At 55.1% G+C, this 19,798-nt stretch overlaps 1 protein-coding gene across 1 annotated transcript; it reads right to left on the bottom strand.

The window, feature by feature from the left end:
• Positions 1-1,418: 1,418 nt before the first annotated feature.
• NFATC4 (nuclear factor of activated T cells 4) lies at positions 1,419-15,906 on the bottom strand. The gene is made up of 10 exons (XM_004421168.3): positions 15,704-15,906; positions 13,495-14,590; positions 11,883-12,045; positions 11,094-11,293; positions 10,599-10,771; positions 9,978-10,118; positions 8,995-9,050; positions 8,590-8,716; positions 7,856-8,437; positions 1,419-7,112 (listed from the first exon to the last, which is right to left on the bottom strand). The coding sequence occupies exons 1-10, from the start codon at positions 15,801-15,803 to the stop codon at positions 7,045-7,047; spliced, it is 2,706 nt and encodes a 901-aa protein (XP_004421225.1). The 5' UTR covers positions 15,804-15,906; the 3' UTR covers positions 1,419-7,044.
• Positions 15,907-19,798: the final 3,892 nt, after the last annotated feature.

The raw sequence follows: 19,798 nt of genomic DNA on the forward strand, positions 1-19,798 counted from the left end.
AATTTCACAATTCAAAGTATGGTTTCTACTGAATGTGTATCACTTTTGCACCATCATAAAGTCAAAAATTGTAAGTTGAACCATGGAAGTCGAGGACCGTCTGTATATATATAAAATGAGCATGAGTTCACAGTATCTCCAACTCCAATCCAGCACTACAGGGTTTATTCTAGTCTTCCTCCCCCCACACCATAACAACCACCCTCCTCTTTCTCTGACAGCGAGAAACCGACCTCCCATTAGGTGCAATTTAACTACTTGTTTGTTCAACGCTAGTATACATGTTAAGTAGTTTCAGAACTGTTAACTGATAACAAATGTACCAACTACAATGTTTATGTATGGTTCCTTTTGTCTTTAGCCTTACAGTATCCAGTCAAAACATTGTTTTTCAAAATTTCTTATTTTAGCTTCTTCCCCCCAACCCACCGCCACCTTTTTCATATGTATTTGTAATACAGTTAGATTCATATGTTGCATTCTGCATTCTATCATGGGATTGATATTTTTTTTCACTTGTATACAGTTAAGTTCAGTCTTTGTCGAATTCTGTGGGTTATGACAACAGCACAGAGTCATGTATTCACCACCGTGATACCACACAGAGCAGTCCCATCACACCGAAAATTCCCATTTGTAGTCAACCCTTCCTTATTCTCTAATCAGTCCCCTGGCAACCACTGGTCTGTTTTCCGTCCCTATCATTTTGCCTTTTCCAGAATGTCAAGCCTAGGTCAGGAGCCCCGGTGCCCATGGTATTATGAGTTTCCCCTATCTTAGCATTTAACATTCTATATTCATACTTCTCACTTACTCTTCTAAGTCCCTGTGAAGCAGTATTTCCTAAACTATCTCAAGCAGATATTGAGTGAGGTGTCACTAGAATGTGAGCTCCATAAGGACAGGGATGTGTCTGTGTTTTCACCGTTGTATCTGCAGTGTCTAGAACAGTGCCTGGATTATAGCAAGCACCAGTAAATATTGGCTGAATGAATGAATGAATATTCGTATTTGTGGTACCCAGCCTCCAAGATGGCCCCATATGACCTTTATCTCCTGGTGTTGCACACTAAATCAGGGCTGGTCTGTGTAACCAACAGAGTATGATGGAGATGACACTGTGTGACTTCCAAGGCTAAGTTATAAAGTTTCCACCTTGGCTTCTTGGATTGCTCACGCTGGAGAAAGCCAGCTGCCATGTCATGAGGACACTCAAGCAGCTTCTGGAGAGGCCCATGAAATGAAGAACTGAGACCTCCCACCAACAGCCAGCACCAACCTGGCAGCCATGTAAAGGAGCCACCTAGAAAATGGATCCTTCAGTTCAAAGAAAGCCTTCAGATGACAGCAACCTCATGAAAGACTCCAAGCCAAAACCACTCAGCCACGCCACTCCCAAATCTCTGACGCTCAGAAACTGTGAGAGAGAACTTTTTATTGTTGTTTTAAGCCACAAAGTTTTGGGATAATATGTTACCCAGTAATAGATAACTAATACAGTATTGTCCTACAGAAAGTAGCTTCATGCTTAAGTACATTTAGGAAACACTGGTTTCCACAGTTTTCCCACAGTTTCCACTGGTTTTACACAGTTAAAAGGATTTATTTATGGGAGGAATCTTCAGAGCTTTTAATATACTAATGCTCCGTGAGAATGCCCATTCTCATTTAACTGTTTAGTCCTTTTTCATCTTGTTAACTCCTTCCAGTTTGGAAATGTAGTTGTAAGTAAATCTACAAGCTCCCAGCATCCCAAGTAATATAACACTGAGATTGTCCAAGAACAGCAGGAGAGGGAGAACCTGAGGAGTGAGGGAGTTGGCCTTAAAATTCCTACACTTCTCTGCCTCAAAAGTCACCTTTCCCTTGGGAATCCCGTGCATCATGGCCGCGTCCACCAAGCTGGCATCAGAGGACATTGCTCTCCCCTGCATCACTTGGGCCCAAACATGAGTACCTTTACTTAACTCTCCATAACACAACTGAGATCAGAATGATTGACAAAACTTTGCAAGCAATTCAGTGTAGTAAATTGAATTGGGTCCCCAAAAAAGATATGGTCAAGTCCTAACCTCCGTTACCTTTGAGTGTGACCTTATTTGGAAATAGAGTCTTTGCAGATGTAATCAAGTTAGGACGGGCCCTAAATAGTGTCTTTTGACTGGTATCTTTATGAGGGAAATTTGGACACAGAGACAAAGAGGAGACACAGGAAGAATTCCATGTGATGACAGAGGCAGCGATTGGAGTGATGCTTCTACAAGCTGAGGAACACCAAAGATTGCCAGCAACCATCAGAAGCTAGGAGAGAGGACTGGAACAGATTCTCCCTCAGAGACTCCAGAAGAAACCAACTCTGCCAACAACATGATTTTAGACTTCTGGCCTCCTGAATTACGAGAGAACAAGTTTCTATTGTTTTAAGCCACTCAGTTTGTGGTGCTTTGTTATGGCAGGCCTAGGAAATTAAGACATTCAAAAAGGTCTAAAAAGAATTACTCAGGGGAGCATAAAATGGAATGCCACTTAGTGATGGAGCTGCCGCCTTGCCCAACCTTGGTCCCTGGCTTCCTGCCCTGCCAGGATCCTGCCTCACTGCGGTAGAGGCCACTTGGACACACTCAAGGTTAACTAGATCCCTCAGGATTCAGGCCTGAGAGAAAGAAGCATAGAGAGATGCTCCTTCAACTCTACCCAAGGCCTGAGAGACAAATCCACATTTCCTGACCTGGATGCTCTTCATCCAGGATAACCGACATTAGGAATTTCCATTCCTTTCAGAGAATGTCTTGTTCCCCCCTAAAGGGATGGATCCAATAGATTCTCTCAAAACACATTCGTCCACCATTCCTATGAGACATACATAAGCAGCAGGAGATGGCAGGTTCAGTGGCCTTTCGATAAGGTCCCACAGTCCCCAGTACTTCCCCACAGTTACACATTGTTCCGTAATTGCATGTTGAACTTTGAGTTCCATGGGGGAAGGAACCATCTTGGTCTCATGTGTTCTTCTATCCCCAACAGCTACCACAGAGGCTGGCACACAGTAGGACCTCAATAAACATTTACAGAGGAGGCAGCTGGGGCCCAGTTAGGTCTGGGACATGCTAGAGGTCATACAGACAGTTGATGGCTGAGCTAGGACTCCAGCCCAAGACCTTGCCTATTCCCTGACCCCTTACCTTAGCTCATCCTGTTTAGCTGAGCTAAGTAGTAGGTAGAGTCCAGATTTCTCTTTCCTGAACTACTGCAAAACCCTTCTTTCTGGTCTTCCTACCACTCTCTCTCCATACAGCTTCTAAGTCTTAAATCACACACACACATCCACACCTGTAGACCCCCTGACCACATGAGTGCATGACTCCCTGTTATCCATACACCTTAGCATCCCAAGTCTGATTCCTTCCCACCTATCTGGTCTTGACCTTATACGCTTGAACCCCCAGGCATGACCCCCTCTCTCATGCCCATCTTGTTCACCCAGAAAATTACCACTCCTCCTTGAAGACCTAGCTCAAAATCACCCCACTTTGTGAAATGTTCTTTGACCCTCCCCCTTGGGCTCGGTTCCGAGTGTTTCCACAGCAACATACCATTTCTGTCTCTCAGAAGAGGCAGATCAAACCATGTCACCCCATCTCCAGGCAGGCAAGTCTCCTCTACCAGTAACTGATCATCCACTCTTCCAGGGCGAGGCCCCAGTGTGATGCCCATGTTCCTCAAGCCTAGCACAGGGCTTGGCACAGAGGAGGGGCCCTGGAGGACTTTGCGGGGAGTGGCTAGGTGAGTAATCAGACACAGAGGCCACTAAAATCAGCTCCCAAAAGAGCAGCCAAATCCCTATGCACTTCCCACATCTGGAATTTCCAGGAAGTGCACAGGATGCTGCCTCTCTGCAGCCTTCTCCACAACGACTTAGAAAGTCTGGTGGTGGGTTCCAGTGCACCACAGAACCTGCTCCAAGCAGAGCCCAAAACCCAATGGGAAGGCTACCCAGTGTGCCCTCCCCAGAGGTCCAGCCAGAGGAGGAGACTCAATAAGTTCCCGGGGCAGCTGCTTCTGCACGAGAATTCCAGGCTGTCCCTGAGACCATCCTCAGATTATCTAAGGAGCAAGACTGAGCCAGGTGAGGGGAGAGATGAGCTGCAGTGCAGGAAGGTGTGTACCCTTCCCCTCCCCTAAGTACACTTTTCCAGGTGACCCTCCACCCAGGGCGACCCAGACAAGATCTGGAAGAAAGGGACAGGGAGCTACTTTAGAGTCTGGAGGAGGAAGGAGGGACACCTAATTAACAAATGATTCTAGTTCTCAAACTTCCCTGTGCTGAAGAATCACCTAGGGTACTCTCCAAAATGCAGATACCCGGGCCCTGGCCCCAGAGAATATAATTGAGTAGGTCGGGGTTGCCTAGCAATCTACATTACAAACCAAAACAGAAAACAAGGAAAATAAACCCTAATGATTCAAATGCAAGTAATCCTCAGACCACACTTTGAGAAACCCTGGCCAAGAAAGTCTTTTCTGGCACCAGCTGAAGATCCAGCCTCCTCTTCTCTCTCCCAGCGCCAGCCTCAGGGAGCTGGATGTCTGTAGGGGTCCTGGGAAGAGACAATGACCCTGGGGAGGCCAACCCACATCGGGATTTTAATGGGAAGAGGGGTTAGGCCCATAAAGTGTGAGCCCAGAGGGCAGAACAAGGCCCTGGCAGAGTAGTCACAGGGAAGCAGATGTCAGCTCAATTCAAGGAAGAACTTTATGGCAAATCTATTGTGTCACTCCCAGCTTAAGGCCTACCGTATAGTGGGAAAGCTCCCATCATCCTTGGATAAGTCTCAATTCCCCCGCATGGCTACGAGGCCCCTCAGAATCCAGCACCTGCTTCCCTCTCCAGTCCCTCTTCATAGCTCCCCCACTTCCAGAACTTAACTTGTCCTCAAACCCCACCAAACAGAACCTCTCATGGTCCTCCAAGCATGCCAGGCCCTCCATCCGCCTGCCTTCTTTGCCTCTCGCCTCCAGGACTTGGCCCGTCTGGTGGCTCCACCTGGCCTACCCTTCCCCTACTCAGCCTCCTCAATCCCATCATGCCTCAGGTCTCAGTCTAGAAGGCATCCCTTAGAGCCCCCTCTAACCTCACAGCTGGATAGAGCACCCCTGCTCTCTGCTCCTTCCATACCCCATATTAAAATTGCTCACTGGCCCCCAAGACCTGACATAGAAACATTTACTGAGCTGAACTGTTGAGTTATAATGAGCCGGGTACTTACTGTTGCCCCAGGAGGCTAAGAGGCCCTCCAGGGCCCACTGCCTGGCACTTAGTAGCTGCTCAATAAAAGTCTGGCAATGAACGAATGGCAGTGCTCTGGCAGAAAACAAAACCGCCAGAAAACGAAAGCACTACAGCTTTCCATTCACAGAGTCTGACCCCGCTTTGTCAGAGATCTAGGGGGAGCTGGATGCTGGATCTGACTCCTGCCCCCGGGGCCTCTTCTGACATGGGTTACAGGGTGATGACTGCCTCCTGCTGGACGGTATCTCTGAACAGCAGCCAAGGCCCAGCAAGCTGATCACATGATGTCAGTTTAGTTCACAGCAGTTTGCGTTCAGAAAGATAAAGGCAATTCATTGCTAAGCAGCAATGGACTGGACGGGACCAGCATCATCTGCTTCTCTTGTCCTCCAGTCCACAGCCAGCCTTTGTCACACCCACCCCTGAACACATGGGCACTTCCAGACCTGGCAGCACATAGAGGCCCCCCCGGCCTTGAGGTAAGGCAAGTCTCCCCAGGGCTAACCGCCTGAATATATTTTGGACACAGCACCCTGCAACCAGGCCTGGCCAGCTCAGGCTAGTGGTACTCAGGCCCCAGGGGGCAGGGCAGACAAGGTCTGACTTTCCCCAACGCACTGGGGCCTTGGCCCCATAGGCTGTCAAGACAGGGGACAAACCAGGTTTCCAGGCTGTCCACCGTGACAGGGGGTACAACTGCAGGACAGGCCAGGAGCTCATACATGCCCTGTGCCCCAGGGCAGGAGGCATTCAGAGCTGCTGGGGAGGATGCTTGGCTTCCTACAGTCTACCTCTGAAGCACAGATCTTTCCAGAATGTCTTCACAGTCCCCAAGGGTAGGAGAATCCAGAGTGTGGATGGACCCATGCCAGCCCTCCCTCATCTCTAACCCTTCTCCAGGGAGCTAAGCTTCAGGGGCCTGGGTCCCGTGAGTCAGAGTGTCTGAGGGTGAGCTGGGGGCAGGAGCCCAGGAGTGTGACATTCAACCTGCTACTGATTAGCTGTGTGATCTTGGGCAAGCCCCTTTCCCTCTCTGAGTCACAGATTCCTACTTTGTAAATGAGGGAGAGGGACTAGACTGGTATTTCCTGACCTTGGCTATGAATCGAAATCATCTGGGCGGTGGCAGGGGAAAGGAACTTGAAAATACACAGATTCCTAGGCCCCATCCCAAACTCCTAAAGGAATCTGAATCCGCAGGGAACAGAGGCCTACTCAAGCCCTGGCCTCCAACCTCACCCCAGCTAGGGAGCTTCTGGGGCCCCTTCAAACCCTCCCCAGCCCCGCTGCACTGAGAAGCTCTTTGGGATGCAATGACCCCAGCCACATCCCATCTCTTTCCCACCTCTAAGCCTCCTCAGGCCAGGGCTGGAGTAAGCTGCCCCATCTCTCTCTCCAAAGAGTGCTAGAGCCTGGAGCACTAGTCAGTGAGCAGTTTATTACCCATCAACCTGTCCCCAGTCTCCCGCCACCATTGCCTGTACACAATCTAGACACAGCCTTCAGTCCAGTCAGACCCGGCACCCCGCCTGTCTCCACCCCATCCCAGTCCTCCACGATCTCCCTCCCCCAGCCCTCACGGCAGCACCAGGCCCAGGGGCCACACCTCAGCTAGGGGAAGGGAGGGAGAGCAGGGGAGAGGAGGCAAAAGCCGGGGAAAGAGGAACCAGATTGGCTCCAAGCTTCTGGAACCACCACCCCAGGAGGAAGGGCAAGTGGGCAGGGCTGGGGGGCAGGGGTTGCCAGGCGATGGTTCAGGCAGGAGGCTCTTCTCCAGGAGGTGCAGGGAAGCCACTCAGGTCTCGGCCAATGATCTCACTCACTGTAAAGGAGGGGCAGTTGAGAGATTGGGCTAGGGGCGGGTCCCCTCCTTTTCCAGAGACCCCCAATCCATTCCAGGCAGGCCTCAGTCTCGGATGCCTCTAGTATCCTCCACTGGCTTCTCTTCCACTGGGCCTCAGTTTCCCCAACATGTCTTGATACCTGCTCCCAAGCAAATCTTGCTCAACTCCATCCACCAGTGGTGGGCTTCCAGTCCCCCATCCCAGCCCTTTCCTGCTGGTTCGGCCTGCAACATCCAGGCAATCGGTGTCAGCAGGGCCAGAGGTGGGTGTAGCCAGTGGGAGGAAGGAGAGGCAAAGTGTGAAGGCTCCTCATCACCAATCCTGCCCACAGTCACCATATTTAGGGGGAAGCTGAGGCACGGGGAAACGAGCTTGACTGGGCCCTCAGCAAGCCACTACCCCTCTCTGAAATTCAGTGCCTGAGTCCGCAAATTGAGGGAGCTAGACTCAATGATCTTGAAAGTACTTCTAGCCTGAGATTTTGTGATCTGGGGCAGAGGCAGGAGAAGGGTTGGGGCAGGTACTCCATGCACCCTTCAGAATTAAGTTAACTTGGTTCAGGTGGCCACACGCACCAAGCACTTGCCTCCTGAGTCCCTGCAATTGGCCCTGAGGGACCAAGGATGCTCAATCTCGGGAAAGCCAAGCTCCAGCCCTCAGCAAACATGCAGAGCAATCTCTTGCACACACTCACACTCACAGCCCCCAGTCCCACACCCACCTTCCTCCAGCGTGATACCCTGGATAGGGACACTGTCTCGGAAGCCGCTGCCGTAGCCACCCCTGGATTTCTCCTGCTCCGGAGCCCCCTCCCCAGGGCCATAGCTTGGCCCTACCTCACTGTATCCCTCAGCAGGTGAGGGATGAACACCACTCTGGGGAGGGAAGGGGGCTTCATTTGGTGGGGATGAAGGCAGTGGAGGCCGAAAGGGTGATGGAGTAGAGAATGGCAGCCCCAGGGGAAAAGGGGAGCCCCGTCCTCCATAGGGGTCACTAGGGAAGGGCCGGGGAAGGAAGGAGACTGGAGGTGGGCGGGCACAACCTGTGGTACCCCCAGTCTCAGGGAACATCCGCAGGCCAGGTCTGTAGGATGGTGGGGGGCCCGTCTGGGGATATAGAGGGGGTGTGCCATAGCTGAAGCCTTCTGACAGGTAAGGAGTTTCATAAGCAGGGTCTTCATGGGGATAGGAGGGGTAGGGGGGCCTGGGTGGTGAGAAGTCCATGTCAGTGCCAAAGGGGGGGCCTGATGCTGAAGGGAAGCCCCGGAGAGATGAGTCTTGTAGGGGCTCCTCCTTGAAGATCACTGGGAAGCAGGATGACACGTAGTGAGAGGTCTGGCAGTCCTCCCGCTGCCACCCTCCAACCACCTTCCCATCCCCAGCTTTTATCCATCCCTCTGCCCTGCCTCAGCTCCCCATAGCCCCATATCCCACCACGGGCTATCCCAGAGCGCACCAGGCAGGAACTTGAAACTTTGGGTAGGGCTGCGCTTCCTCCGCCCATTGGAGACATAAAAGTAGACCTGGACCGGCCGGGACACCCGCTTGTTGCTGTACTCCGGGACGGTCAGGGTCAGTGTCACCTGCAGAAGAGCAGAGGATGAGGCAGGGAGCCCTCAGGGATCTAGGCTTAGCCCAGCCCTTCCAAGGACCCAAACTCCACCTCCTGGTTTTTTCCATTTGCTAAGGAGCAAAGTCCATTCCCTAGAGATGAACCTGCTTCCAGAGTGGCCAGATGGCCTCCTCAGGAAAAGAACAGGTGGCTTCTGGAGTCCACTCCCATGGGCAAAGGACCCAGCTGAGAATTTCCTGACGTCTCCCACCCCCACCCCCAGGGGGGGTACCCTAGTGACACTGGTACCTCATTGCTCTGCAGCCGGTTCACTGTGGCCTCCTCCTCCCATTGCAGCTTTCCATCTGTGCAGGAGGAATAGACAGCTCCAGCCCAGCCCCAGGCCCCTGCCCCCTGCCCCCTGCCCGGTGCCCTGTCATTTGCCCTCTTGTTAGAGCCAAAGCCAGACTCAGAAGGCCCTACAAGGCCGGGCTCACAGAGGAACCCACTGGGTGTTTACCCAATCAAATGGAAGAGGCAGGGTTTAAAATTGTCCCCAAGGTAGAGAGCAGCAAACTGAGACCAAGAGAAATGGCAGGGCCAGCCCAGGGACCAGAAGGAGTTAGTGACAGGAGTAACTCTTGAACCCTCCCACCCAACTCCAAGCAACCCCTCCCATGATAGCACTGAGAGGAAGGTCAAAGGTAGCAAAGGGTCTTAGCTTGAAGAAAGGCAAGACCCCAAGTCTCACGACCTAGACCTGGGAATCTGCTCTGATATGGTCCGTGGGTGCTAGACTTGAGTGTAGGGGCTGGGGTGGGCAGGATTGGGGGACAGCAAAGGCCTCAAGTTGGTGGGTGCACCTGGACCCCTCAGTCTTCCCTCTCTACCCCTGCAGCTCCATCCCGGGGCACCTCACCGGCTCTTATAATCATAGCTGTGCCACCAGGCCCATAACTCAGGAGGGGCTCAGGGCGGGGCTGTCAGGGTGTAAGTCACCTCTTCCCTTCTCCTCATATACCCTATACACATGTGGGGAAATTATCTCAAAGCTGGCTCCTCTTTAATAAATAGACCGTGCATTTCTTACATTTGCTCACCATCCTGAGCATTTTGGATTGCTGTCATACACATGGGAAGCACAGTACAATAGGAAGGGCAGTCTATCTGTCCCATTGTACACATAAGGAAACTGAGGCTCAACCAGCTAGTTTAATGACAGTGCCAGAGACCTTTCACCCACCCGTGCCAAGCCCTTCCTGCCTGCCCTCCCCTCCCCAGTGGGTGCTCACCAGGGCCCCTCTCGATGAACACCACCTTGGAGTCTGGCAGGAAGTTGGAGCCCGTTAGCACTAGTTCCTCTCCTCCTCTCACGGAGCAGGCACTGGGGCTGTAGGCCTCCACCTGGGGCAGCTCCTGGGCTGAGCGCTGGGCTGCAGAGCAGGGCAGGAAAGGCCTCACTGGGCTAGGCATGGAGAGGACAGCCTCCTCTGCACCCTCCTCCTTGGAATAACTGCCACAGGGCCCTGCAGGAGCCCTCCTCAGTGGCAGACACACAAGTAAACCAAAAGTCTCCCTGGGGTCACACAGACCATGTAAGGAGCCGCTCCTGGGCAGAGAGAGATGTGAACAGGGTAGACCAGAGAGCTACCCAAACAGTTGCACAGCACCACCCAGGGGCAGAAGGAGGACAGGGCCGCTCTGGCCCAGCCCAGAGACAGAGTCTGAGGCAGGGGCAAATTAGAACACTGCCCTCACTCCATCCATGATAGAAATAAGGGCTGAGTCCTTTACAGGGCTACCCAGGACAGACAGGGCACAGGACACTGTGCAGAGGAGATGGCCGGACAGACAGACACATAGATAAGAGGGTCGCAAGAGACAGAGAGATGTTACAGGGCCCCTTTGCTCACAGCACTCGATGGGCACCGATGCTGTCTGCACCGAGACGACCTTCCCGCTGCCCTGGGGCACGTGTACCCGGAACACCAGCCGCACACGTGTGTTCTTGCGCCCGATGTCCGTCTCACCCTTCCGCAGCTCAATGTCGGAATTCCGAAGCTTCAGGATTCCAGCACAGTCGATGCTGAAGGCAAAGAATGGAAGGCAAGCCCTCCTAGCTGAAGCCAGAATAGTGATGCTCCCCAAGAGGGAAGCTCCCACCCTCCACCCAAAGCCCTGAATGACCTTCTCTGCGAGCCTAGGGTGGCTATTTAACCCAGAGATGGCCTCTCTAGAATGTTCCCAGCCCCAAAGTCCTCTTCTAGATGGTGAGAAGGCCTGAAACTGGCTCCTAGGGATGAGGTCTAGGCTTTTCGGGAAGAGGAAGAAGTGGGCCTAGCTTAGGCCCCATGGAAAAGACTGGTCCTAAAGCCTGAAGACTAAGGGGAAGTGGAGGGGGGACCTACTTGGCTGCCATGTTGTTCTCAGGAAGCAGGGTCATCTCCAACACCTTGGTACCACTGACTACAGCTTCATAGCTGGCTGTGGCCACCATCTTGCCCGTGATACGGTGCACCTGATAGAAGGCGTGAGGCCGCAGGTTCCTCTCATCTGCAGTTCCAATGAACATCTGTAGGGTCAGTGGCTTCTCACTGTAGCCTAGGAGCTGGCAGACGGAGACAGAAGTCACCCAGTGAAATTCCCGCTGTCTCATCCTTCATCCATCCCTGGGTTTTTAGTCCACCAGAGGATGAGGATGGTGCAAGATAAAGGATATCCTGGAAGAGATTCCCAAGGGAAATTGGGCACCAGTTGTAGAGAAAACGTGGCCTGGAGTTCACAGTGTTATTCTTGGAATAAAGCCCAAGCTGGGCTGGGCAAAGGGGAAAATCTTCCAAGAGAGACTGGCCCAACTCAACAGAGACAACCTAACTCCCAGTGAACTTTGGCCTCAGCCTAACCCTCCCCCACATCTGGCAGGCCATCATTTTCCAGAGCAGACAGGAGGCTGGTGTCCCATGGGATGAAGGGGGGTGGGGGGGGTGGAGGGACAGAAGAGTAGAAAGTATATCCGGGTCCTTGAAGTGCACCCTTCCTCCCCCAACTCCAGCCCCTCCCCCAGGCTGCCTACTAGGTCATGGCTGAGAGGGAGTGTGGGAAAGGGCAGTGCCATGGGTCTGCACAGCTGGAGCCCTTCTGCAAGGATCTGGGACTGGAGAGGAGAAAGGCTATCAGGCTGGGACTCTGCCCCCTACCTTGACTACTGGGTGACCACCAGGGGCAGCTTTGACAGCTCCTCTGCTCCCCTCTGTCTCATAGTGGGCCCGGTGGTGGGCTCTAGGCTGCACCTCAATCCTCAGCTCCAGCTGCTCATACTGGCTGGGCAGAGGCCAGTCCAGGGGGGGTAGGGCGGAGGTCCTGGGTAGGAGAGAAAAGCAACTGTCACCTGCAGCCTCAGACCCTGGTCAGGGCAGCACGGATCCCAGCTCCCTGCAATGTGAGGGAGGAAGGGGTGGGTGTGGGAAAAAGGAAATAACAGCAGAAATGAAGAAATCCAAAAGCCCAGAAGCAAGGGAAGATAGGGGACAGGCCCCTCAGAGCCCCCTGAGAGTGTGGAAGATGGCACCAGGCCTGAGACTCCCTTCTCCAGCTCCGAGCACAGGGTCTGAAGTGGCAAGGATTCACCTGGATACAGAGGAACCCTAAGCCCATCCTCATCCCCAGACCTAGAAGGGAAGAGTCAAGTAAAGAAGCACCACTTCAGAATAGAAAAGGCCTGTGAGATTAACCCCTTTGTTTTTCAAATAAAGAAACTGAGGCCCGGAGGGTAGAAAGTAGTGGGCCAAGCATGCCAGCTACTGACAAACACCAGGACTGAGCATGTCCTGTTCCCAGGCCAGGGCCCTTTCCACTAGTTGGGGCTGGACAGGTGGGTTCCAGGGAGCTGAGGGTTACAGATGTGCAACTTTCCTGTATGGAGCTCCCAGACACCCTAGGCCAGGGGACCTCGACTGGTAATTGCCCCAAGGTGATATCTGACAATGTCTGGAAACTGTTTTTGGCTGTCACAACTTGGGGCGGGGATGCTCCAAGCATCTAGTGGGTGGAGGTCAGGGATGCTGCTAAACCATCCTACAATGCCCCTCACAGCCCCACACAACAAAGAATTATCCTGCTCAAAATATCAAGAGTGCTGAGTGTGAGAAACCTGTCCGACAGGAACCCAGAGAAACAGGTGTTAAGGCCTCTTTCTCCAGGAAACTTTTCTGGATAGAACCAGCTCACTCTGACATCCCAAGGTTTAGGATTATTGAAATGGGCAGGATTCTTTGAGGGTGAAAGGGGTAGAAGAGCTGCACGAACTGCTTGTTTTCATAAGAATTCTTTGACTTGCAAATATATGCTATTTCATGCAAATTAGCAGCTATACTTCTAGGCCACAAGTCAGGCCCTAGAAATTAAGAGATAAAGAAGGAAGACTTCCTGCTACCCAGTGGAGGGCTGAAATCCAGCCTCGGGGCCAGGCCCAGGCAGTGCTAGCCAGAACTGGGGGTGGGGGACACCCTAGAGGAACTCCTCCTTTACCTAAGTGGTCTTCCTGGGAGGGGGGGCGGGCACTTTCTCTAATTGGTCCACAAGGACTGATTGTCCTTTTGCAAATCATCTGTCCATAGGGGATTTTTTTTTTTTCTTCTTTTTTAATTCTCCCTAAAACTGGGTAGATGGCAGCAGCCAAGCTGGTTGCACATTCTCGTTTGAAAGGCCAAGGGCACAGAACTAAGACCTTTTTTCAAACCCAGCCCTTGACCCTTCTGCTTCTGCAGTGGTATGGCTAGAGACAGCGGTGGTGTCAGGCATAACCCTCACCTGAAGATGGGGCTGTGTCCCCCAATCCGGGCCTTTGACCAAGCCAGTGGGGACGGCACTGCCAGGTAGTCCATGCCAGCCACCTCCTTCCGAGGACCCCCTGGAGGAGCCGCAGCCTCCTCTGTTCCAGAAGGCAGCTTCCCATTGCACGGGGCAGGCTCCTCAGGGCGAGGCAGGGCCACTGCCTGCTCGCTGGAAGTCCTCCGGGTCTTCTGGGGGATGCTCTCCGCAGGTGGGGCCCCCACATAGTCAAAGGGGCCAGGGGAGCCAGGGTCCCGGGCCAGAGGCAATGGAGGTGGTGCAGGTGGCTCTGGCCCCTCCTCCCCCAGACTGCCGCGGCGCGACAGAGCCGGGGAGGCCGAAGATGGGGTTCCTGAGCTGGAATAGCGCCGTTTGCCGCATGGAGAGGCAGGCCGTGGGGAGGCTGGGGTGGGCCCAGGAGCGCTGAGGAGTAGCCAGCTATCCTCCGGCCCCCGGCCTCCGGGGCTTGGACCATACAGGCTCCAGGGATCATCCGGGGTCCATGGCCTAGGAGAGGCCCGGGGCGAGGGCAGCGGGGAGCCCAGGCCAAAGCGGGAGGCCGCCTCATTTAGCTCAGACTCCACCTCATCGCAGGCCGCATACAGGGCTGCCTCGTCAGAGGCATCTGAGAAGAAGCTCCACGAGGACAGGCTGCTGCTGCCAGGGCTTGGGCTGAAGAAGGGGCCCCCGCCCTGGCCCCCTGCCTCTCGGTAGCCTCCAAAGCCTTCTGGAGGGGGGTAATCCCTGGGGGAGCCGTCCCCCCAGGCATCCGCGTTGTCCTCCAGCGTGGCCGGCGGGTCGGGCGTGGGAGAGATGGAGGTGATGCGGATGCTGGGGCACTCAAGAACACGGCCTCCCCCAGCCCCCCCAGAACACCCTCCCGGTCCCCCCAGCCTCACTGACCGGGCTGGCTGGCTCTCCCAAGTGCCAGGTGAGGGGGCCGGGCGGGGTGGTGGTGAGTGCATGCCAGGCCGAGGGGGTGGAGGCCGGGGAATGCCAATAGGGGCAGCGCCATAGGGAGGGGGCTCCCCCAGGGCCAGACGACAGCATGGCGGGGCGTCCTCTGAGTCCAGTTCTGTCAAAATGGGAAGGAGGGGACAGAGAGAGGGATGCCACAGGAGATGAGGGGACAGAGAAGCAAGTGAGATGTCTAGATCCTTGAGTGGCCAGCCGCCCCAAGTCCTGCTCTGCTATCCCCTCCTCAGCAAGGAGGAGTCCTCAGGAACCCTTCAGAGCCATAGAGACAAAAGCCAAGTTGGACCTCTGGGAAGGTGGAGGAGATAGATCCAGGCGTGCCAGGCCTTTTCCCACTCGGAAACCCTCACACTCTGAGCCCCCAGCCCTGGAACCTGGGGTACCCAACGGGGCGGGTCTTAAGGTGAGGGAGGCGGGTCGAGAGGGGCTGGGGCTGGGCCTGGAGGCGGGTTTAGGGAGGCGCTCGGCTGGGCTGGGGGCGACTCACACATGAACCCAATTAGCAGCGGTTCCCAAACCCCCAAACGGCGCTGGCATGAGCCCCAGTTGCCATCGCAACGGTGGCCAAGGGAAGGGGGGCGCCAGGGCTGTGGTGACGAGGGGAGGTGGCTCCTCCCTCGCTCCCCCCAATCTGGGGGGGTGGGGGCGGTGCAGCCGAGGGGTTGCTGCGTGCCGGGCCCGGTGCGGGGGAGGGGGGCGCGGGCAGCGCCGATTCCGTGCGAGCGCCGGCCGCCGCCCCCGGCTCAATCCCCGCCATCTGCCTCTCATTGCGGCCAGACGGGGGAGGGGCAGGGGGAGGCGAGGATCGCCCTGGCGGGGCCCGAAAGCGCCCCCGGCCTGCCGTCCGGTCTGCGGGCCCGGGCTCGGTCCGCAAGGGGCAAGCTCCGGAGCCGGACCTCCCGTTCCCCCGGCGGCGCCCCGGGCTCTCGGGACCGCTTGTTCCCGCCCGCCCCCCATCCCAGTGACAGTCGGCCCAGCCGAGAGGCGGCGCGCAGCCAACGGCACCCCCACCCCCACCCCAGTCACCACCTAAAAAGGAGAAAGTGGTGCCCGACCCCAGCCTCACCTCTGCAGACCCTCGAGCCCCGCGACTTCCCTCAACCTCTGACCCTCTCATCCCCCACCCCAGGCCTCTGCCCTCAAATCCCTAGACTCGGGATCCCCAGGCCCTTCCCTCACTGACCCCAAGACCCCTTCCCAGCCCAACACTAACCTTCCCCCGATCCCCCCGCGCCCAGCGGGGGGGCCTCCTTTTCCTCCCCGAACACCAGCTTAAATTCCAGCTCCTCATCCTCGCAGCTTGCTGCCCCCATGGATCCGGCCAGAGCCCCCAGGTCCCGGTCTGGGTGGGAGGGGGGAGCTCAGGAGGCTGAGGCTGTTCACCCGGGGCTCCCTCCCTCCCCTTCTTGAGATGCCCCCTCCTCCGCCGCTGCCGCCTCCCTCCGGACGCCCCCTCGTTATTATAAAAACTTTTCCAAACTTTTTTCCCTAAACTTCTTCAAAGCGCCCCCCCCAGCCTGTCCCTGATTGGCTGCGCGGGATGCTTCAGTCCCTCCTCCAGGGATGAGATGGGAAAACCACGCGCCCCTCGTCCTCCCCCACCCTCCCTCCCTCTGTGCTCTCTCCAGTACCTCCCCCTCAAAAAAAAAGAACAAAACTGAATTGGAAAACGGTCCCTCAAGTGTGGAACGACCATAATGATGCCTATTGGCCCGCAGTTGTGACAATCATTTCCCGCAGGGAGAGCCACCACTACCACCCCCAACTTAGTCTAAATTCAGGGGCTCCGGGTCCGAGCGCCTTAAAGGGGCCACATCCTGTGCCCACAGTGTAGAGAGCCCACAGAAGACCCTTTCTGAAGTTCTAAAGAGTTGGGCAGCCAGCAACTGGCAAGGAAGGACCAACTCTCCTCCCGTTTCCCTCCAACCCTGAGGCCAAGGGTGCAGAGTGGCTCCAGGCTGCTCTGAAGAGAGAAAAGCCATTCCTTCGAAGTCCCTCGCCTGAGGCCGTCCTGACCTGGCCTTCTGGAAGCCTTTTCCCTGCAGAATCAGCCCCTCCACTAGCCGTCTCTCCCCCTCCCACCTAAGGTGAAGAACATTTAGCCGTCTTGGGAAACAGTTCAAAGGTCCACGGCCCCTGATGGGCGATGATCCAGGCCGGGCTTTACCGCTGCCCTTGTCCCAGCCACCCAGAGGGGCCATTAATTAGCCTCCACGGGAAGTCGGCTCTCTCCTCCCTAGAACTGCGGTCTGGAAACAATCTCCTATCCGATGGCATCCCGCTCCGGCTCTCCTGAAAATCCTGGCCAGGTTTACTAGGGCCCCGGAGCCCTGCGACCTGGAGGGCCCCAGGGTTGGATACCTGTCACCTGGGCGGGAGGAGAAATGAAGACTCGGACTGGGTTTTCTAGGAAGGGCAGGCAGGGAGGGGCCCTCTTGTATGAGAGAAAGTTAGATCGGAGATTGGTGACTCAGACCGCGTATGGGTGGGGGTGCTACCATTTCCCCCCACGTAGACCGTGTACTTCAAACCTCTCTAAGAGGCCGCAGCGATCTTCAATCTAAATCCCTCCGGCTCGGGGCCGCACCCCCAGCGGCGCCCCAGCCCGGCACCCAAAGGGTTAAGCGACGGCCCTCGGGTCAGACGTTTACAAACACTCGGGAGCCGGGCGGGACCGCGCCCGTTACCCTAATGAGAAACAGGCTCTGCGGGGTAGGGGCAGGGGCAGGGGCAGGGGCAGGGGCAGAGGCAGAGGGAGGGCTGGACCGGCGGGCCGGAGTTCCGCGGCAGCCGAGCGGCTCCCCTCCCTTCCCTCCCGTCCTCCCTCCGGCCCGCCCTGGGGAGCCCCCCAGCCCCCGGGGACCCCAGTGACGCGCGGAGCTGCCCCGGCTCCAGGCCCAGGGCCGCGACGCTGGAGGGGCGGGGAGAAGAGGCCAGGCCGGTGGGGAGAGAATGTTCCGAGGCCGAGCGGGAGGCGGCCTGGTTTGATTTTTCTTTCTTTTTTTTCCCCTCTTTGGTTGTTCTCCTCAGGTTACATTTCCCTTCCAGCTTCATCTCGGAAATAAAGGAAGGAGAGACACAAGGGGAGGGAGAGCGAGGAACACCCTGAGCCCCGCGGCCAGCCTCCTCCCAAGCGGAGGCGGGGGCAGAGGGAGGTGGGAAGCCGAGGCGAGAAGGGCAGGGGTAGAGACCCGGGCCCAGCCCCTGCTTCCCCTCACTTCGCCCCCGCGCCCCACCGACCGCTCCGCAGCACCAGCAGACGCGCACATTCTTTTCAAATGTCATAGTTCCTTTGATCCTGGGCAGCGTTTCTCCATGTGTCTGGCTCAGCTCCTGCCCAGCCAGCCGCCTCCCCCTCTGACCCCCCTTTGTATACTTTCCTGGAGAACCCTCCCCCTCCTCCTGGCATCTGGAAGGCCCTGAGGGCTGGCGTCGGCGCACATTCCCCTAGCGACTCGGGCCTCGCCTCCCAGTGACTCAATTTCCCCTCTGCGGGTGTTGGGGGTAGGGCGGGGAGCGGAGGGGAGCGTTGTTGAGCGCAAATGTGGTACGAAGGAGCCTGGGACTGCTCAAGAGTGCCAAGCTTCTCTCGAGGGGAGTGGAGGGGACATCCCCTCGACTCTGAAAACCCTCCAATCTGTCTGGGCTGCAGCCGAGAGATGAAATTTTTGACTTCTGCAATGTCCTGCCTGGGGAAGAGCGGGTAGTGGTAGGTTTGGGTTGCCCTACACTTCTGTCTCCCTGGCGACCACAAAGAACCAGCCACCCTCCCGCCCGCAGTTCCAGGTTTCTTGGCCGCCGGGCCTTGGTCCTCGCTCCGCTGCCCCCTAGCGCGCACACCTGAGCACAGCTCTGCTCTCTCACCTCGGGTTTGTGGAGCTCCTTGCCTTCTGCTGTGCACTTTGACGAGCAGGATTCAACGGCCTTGGAGGTGGACGTTATTTTCTTTTAACTACATAAGATACCTTCTCCTTGTAAACGATTCAAGCTATACAAAAATATATAGTAAACGATGATAGTCCACCATGTTATACGTTTACTAATATATGTATGTACACACACCTGCTCTTTTTATGCACATAAGACCATGCTACAAGCGTTTTTCTTGACTTGCTTTTTTTCCCCTCTCAGTTAACAAATGGCTTGGAGATCTTTTCCTGTCAGTACATGTGCAGCTGAAATTGGTGATAGAAGTGCCCATCTCTTCATTTGAAGTTAGTGACAAAGCAAGGTCTAGAACTCAGGCTTCCTGGGTCCTTGTCCAGTGCTAATTCCACTCCAGCACATTTTACATAGGAATCTGTCTTAGGCTGGGCTCCCGCAAAGCAGAGCCTGAGACAAGAACGAGATGAGGGTAGTTTATTGTGGAAAGCAATCACAAGGGACAAAAGACAGGGACTGGGAAGGGTGAAACTGGGAAAGAGGGAAAGCCTGTCCAAGGGTATAGTATTGAACTGGTAGCCGTTCTGAACAACTGGAACATTGTCCCACTGGGGACCTTCTGTGGAGCCATATAGAATGTGATTCAAGAGACAGACAGGGGAGTGTCCACTCACTTCCACCCCAGATGGTCAAAAATTGCCCCTTGAGTGCTAATTCCCTCACTTTTCCAGGTTTGCACAAGTGTCAGAAAATGGTAGGTGTCCCACAGGGCTGCAGCAAAGAAGCCCCTGGGCAAAAGGCAAAAGATAGGAGCTGTAGGTGAGAAAGAGTTCTGTTAGGTGACACCTGCAAGCAGTTGGTTGCCACAGTAATAGCTCAAGTAAAAAGATGGATGGAGAGTATATGAGGCAGATAAGATGCATCCTTTAAAAGACTATACATTTATTCAAACAAAAAATACGTATTGAAGAAGCTCCAGGGCTGGCCCCATGGCTTAGTGGTTAAGTGCGCGCGCTCCGCTGCTGGCAGCCCGGGTTCGATCCCGGGCGCGCACCGACGCACCGCTTCTCTGGCCATGCTGAGGCCGCATCCCACATACAGCAACTAGAAGGATGTACAGCTATGACATACAACTATCTACCGGGGCTTTGGGGGGGAAAAAAAATAAAATGAAAAAAAAAAAGAAGAAGAAGCTCCATGTTCAGAGGCAGTTCTAGGCATTGGGTACCTATGTTTACAAACCAAGCCCCCAAGAATTGCCAGTTATTATCAGGCTGGAAATATATTTCATACTTGACGTCTCCCTCTTCCTTGCCCCCATAACTGTGGAGAACTATCAGTTTTATTATACAGTACCTATCTACCTATCTATCTATCCTTGCTTTCCATTGCCTTCATTACCATCCCAGTTTAGACATTAATTTTT

This window comes from Ceratotherium simum, chromosome 3 (genome assembly GCF_057802395.1).
Source record: "Ceratotherium simum simum isolate JZ-2026a chromosome 3, ASM5780239v1, whole genome shotgun sequence".
In the NCBI taxonomy this organism is placed as follows: Eukaryota; Metazoa; Chordata; class Mammalia; order Perissodactyla; family Rhinocerotidae; genus Ceratotherium; species Ceratotherium simum.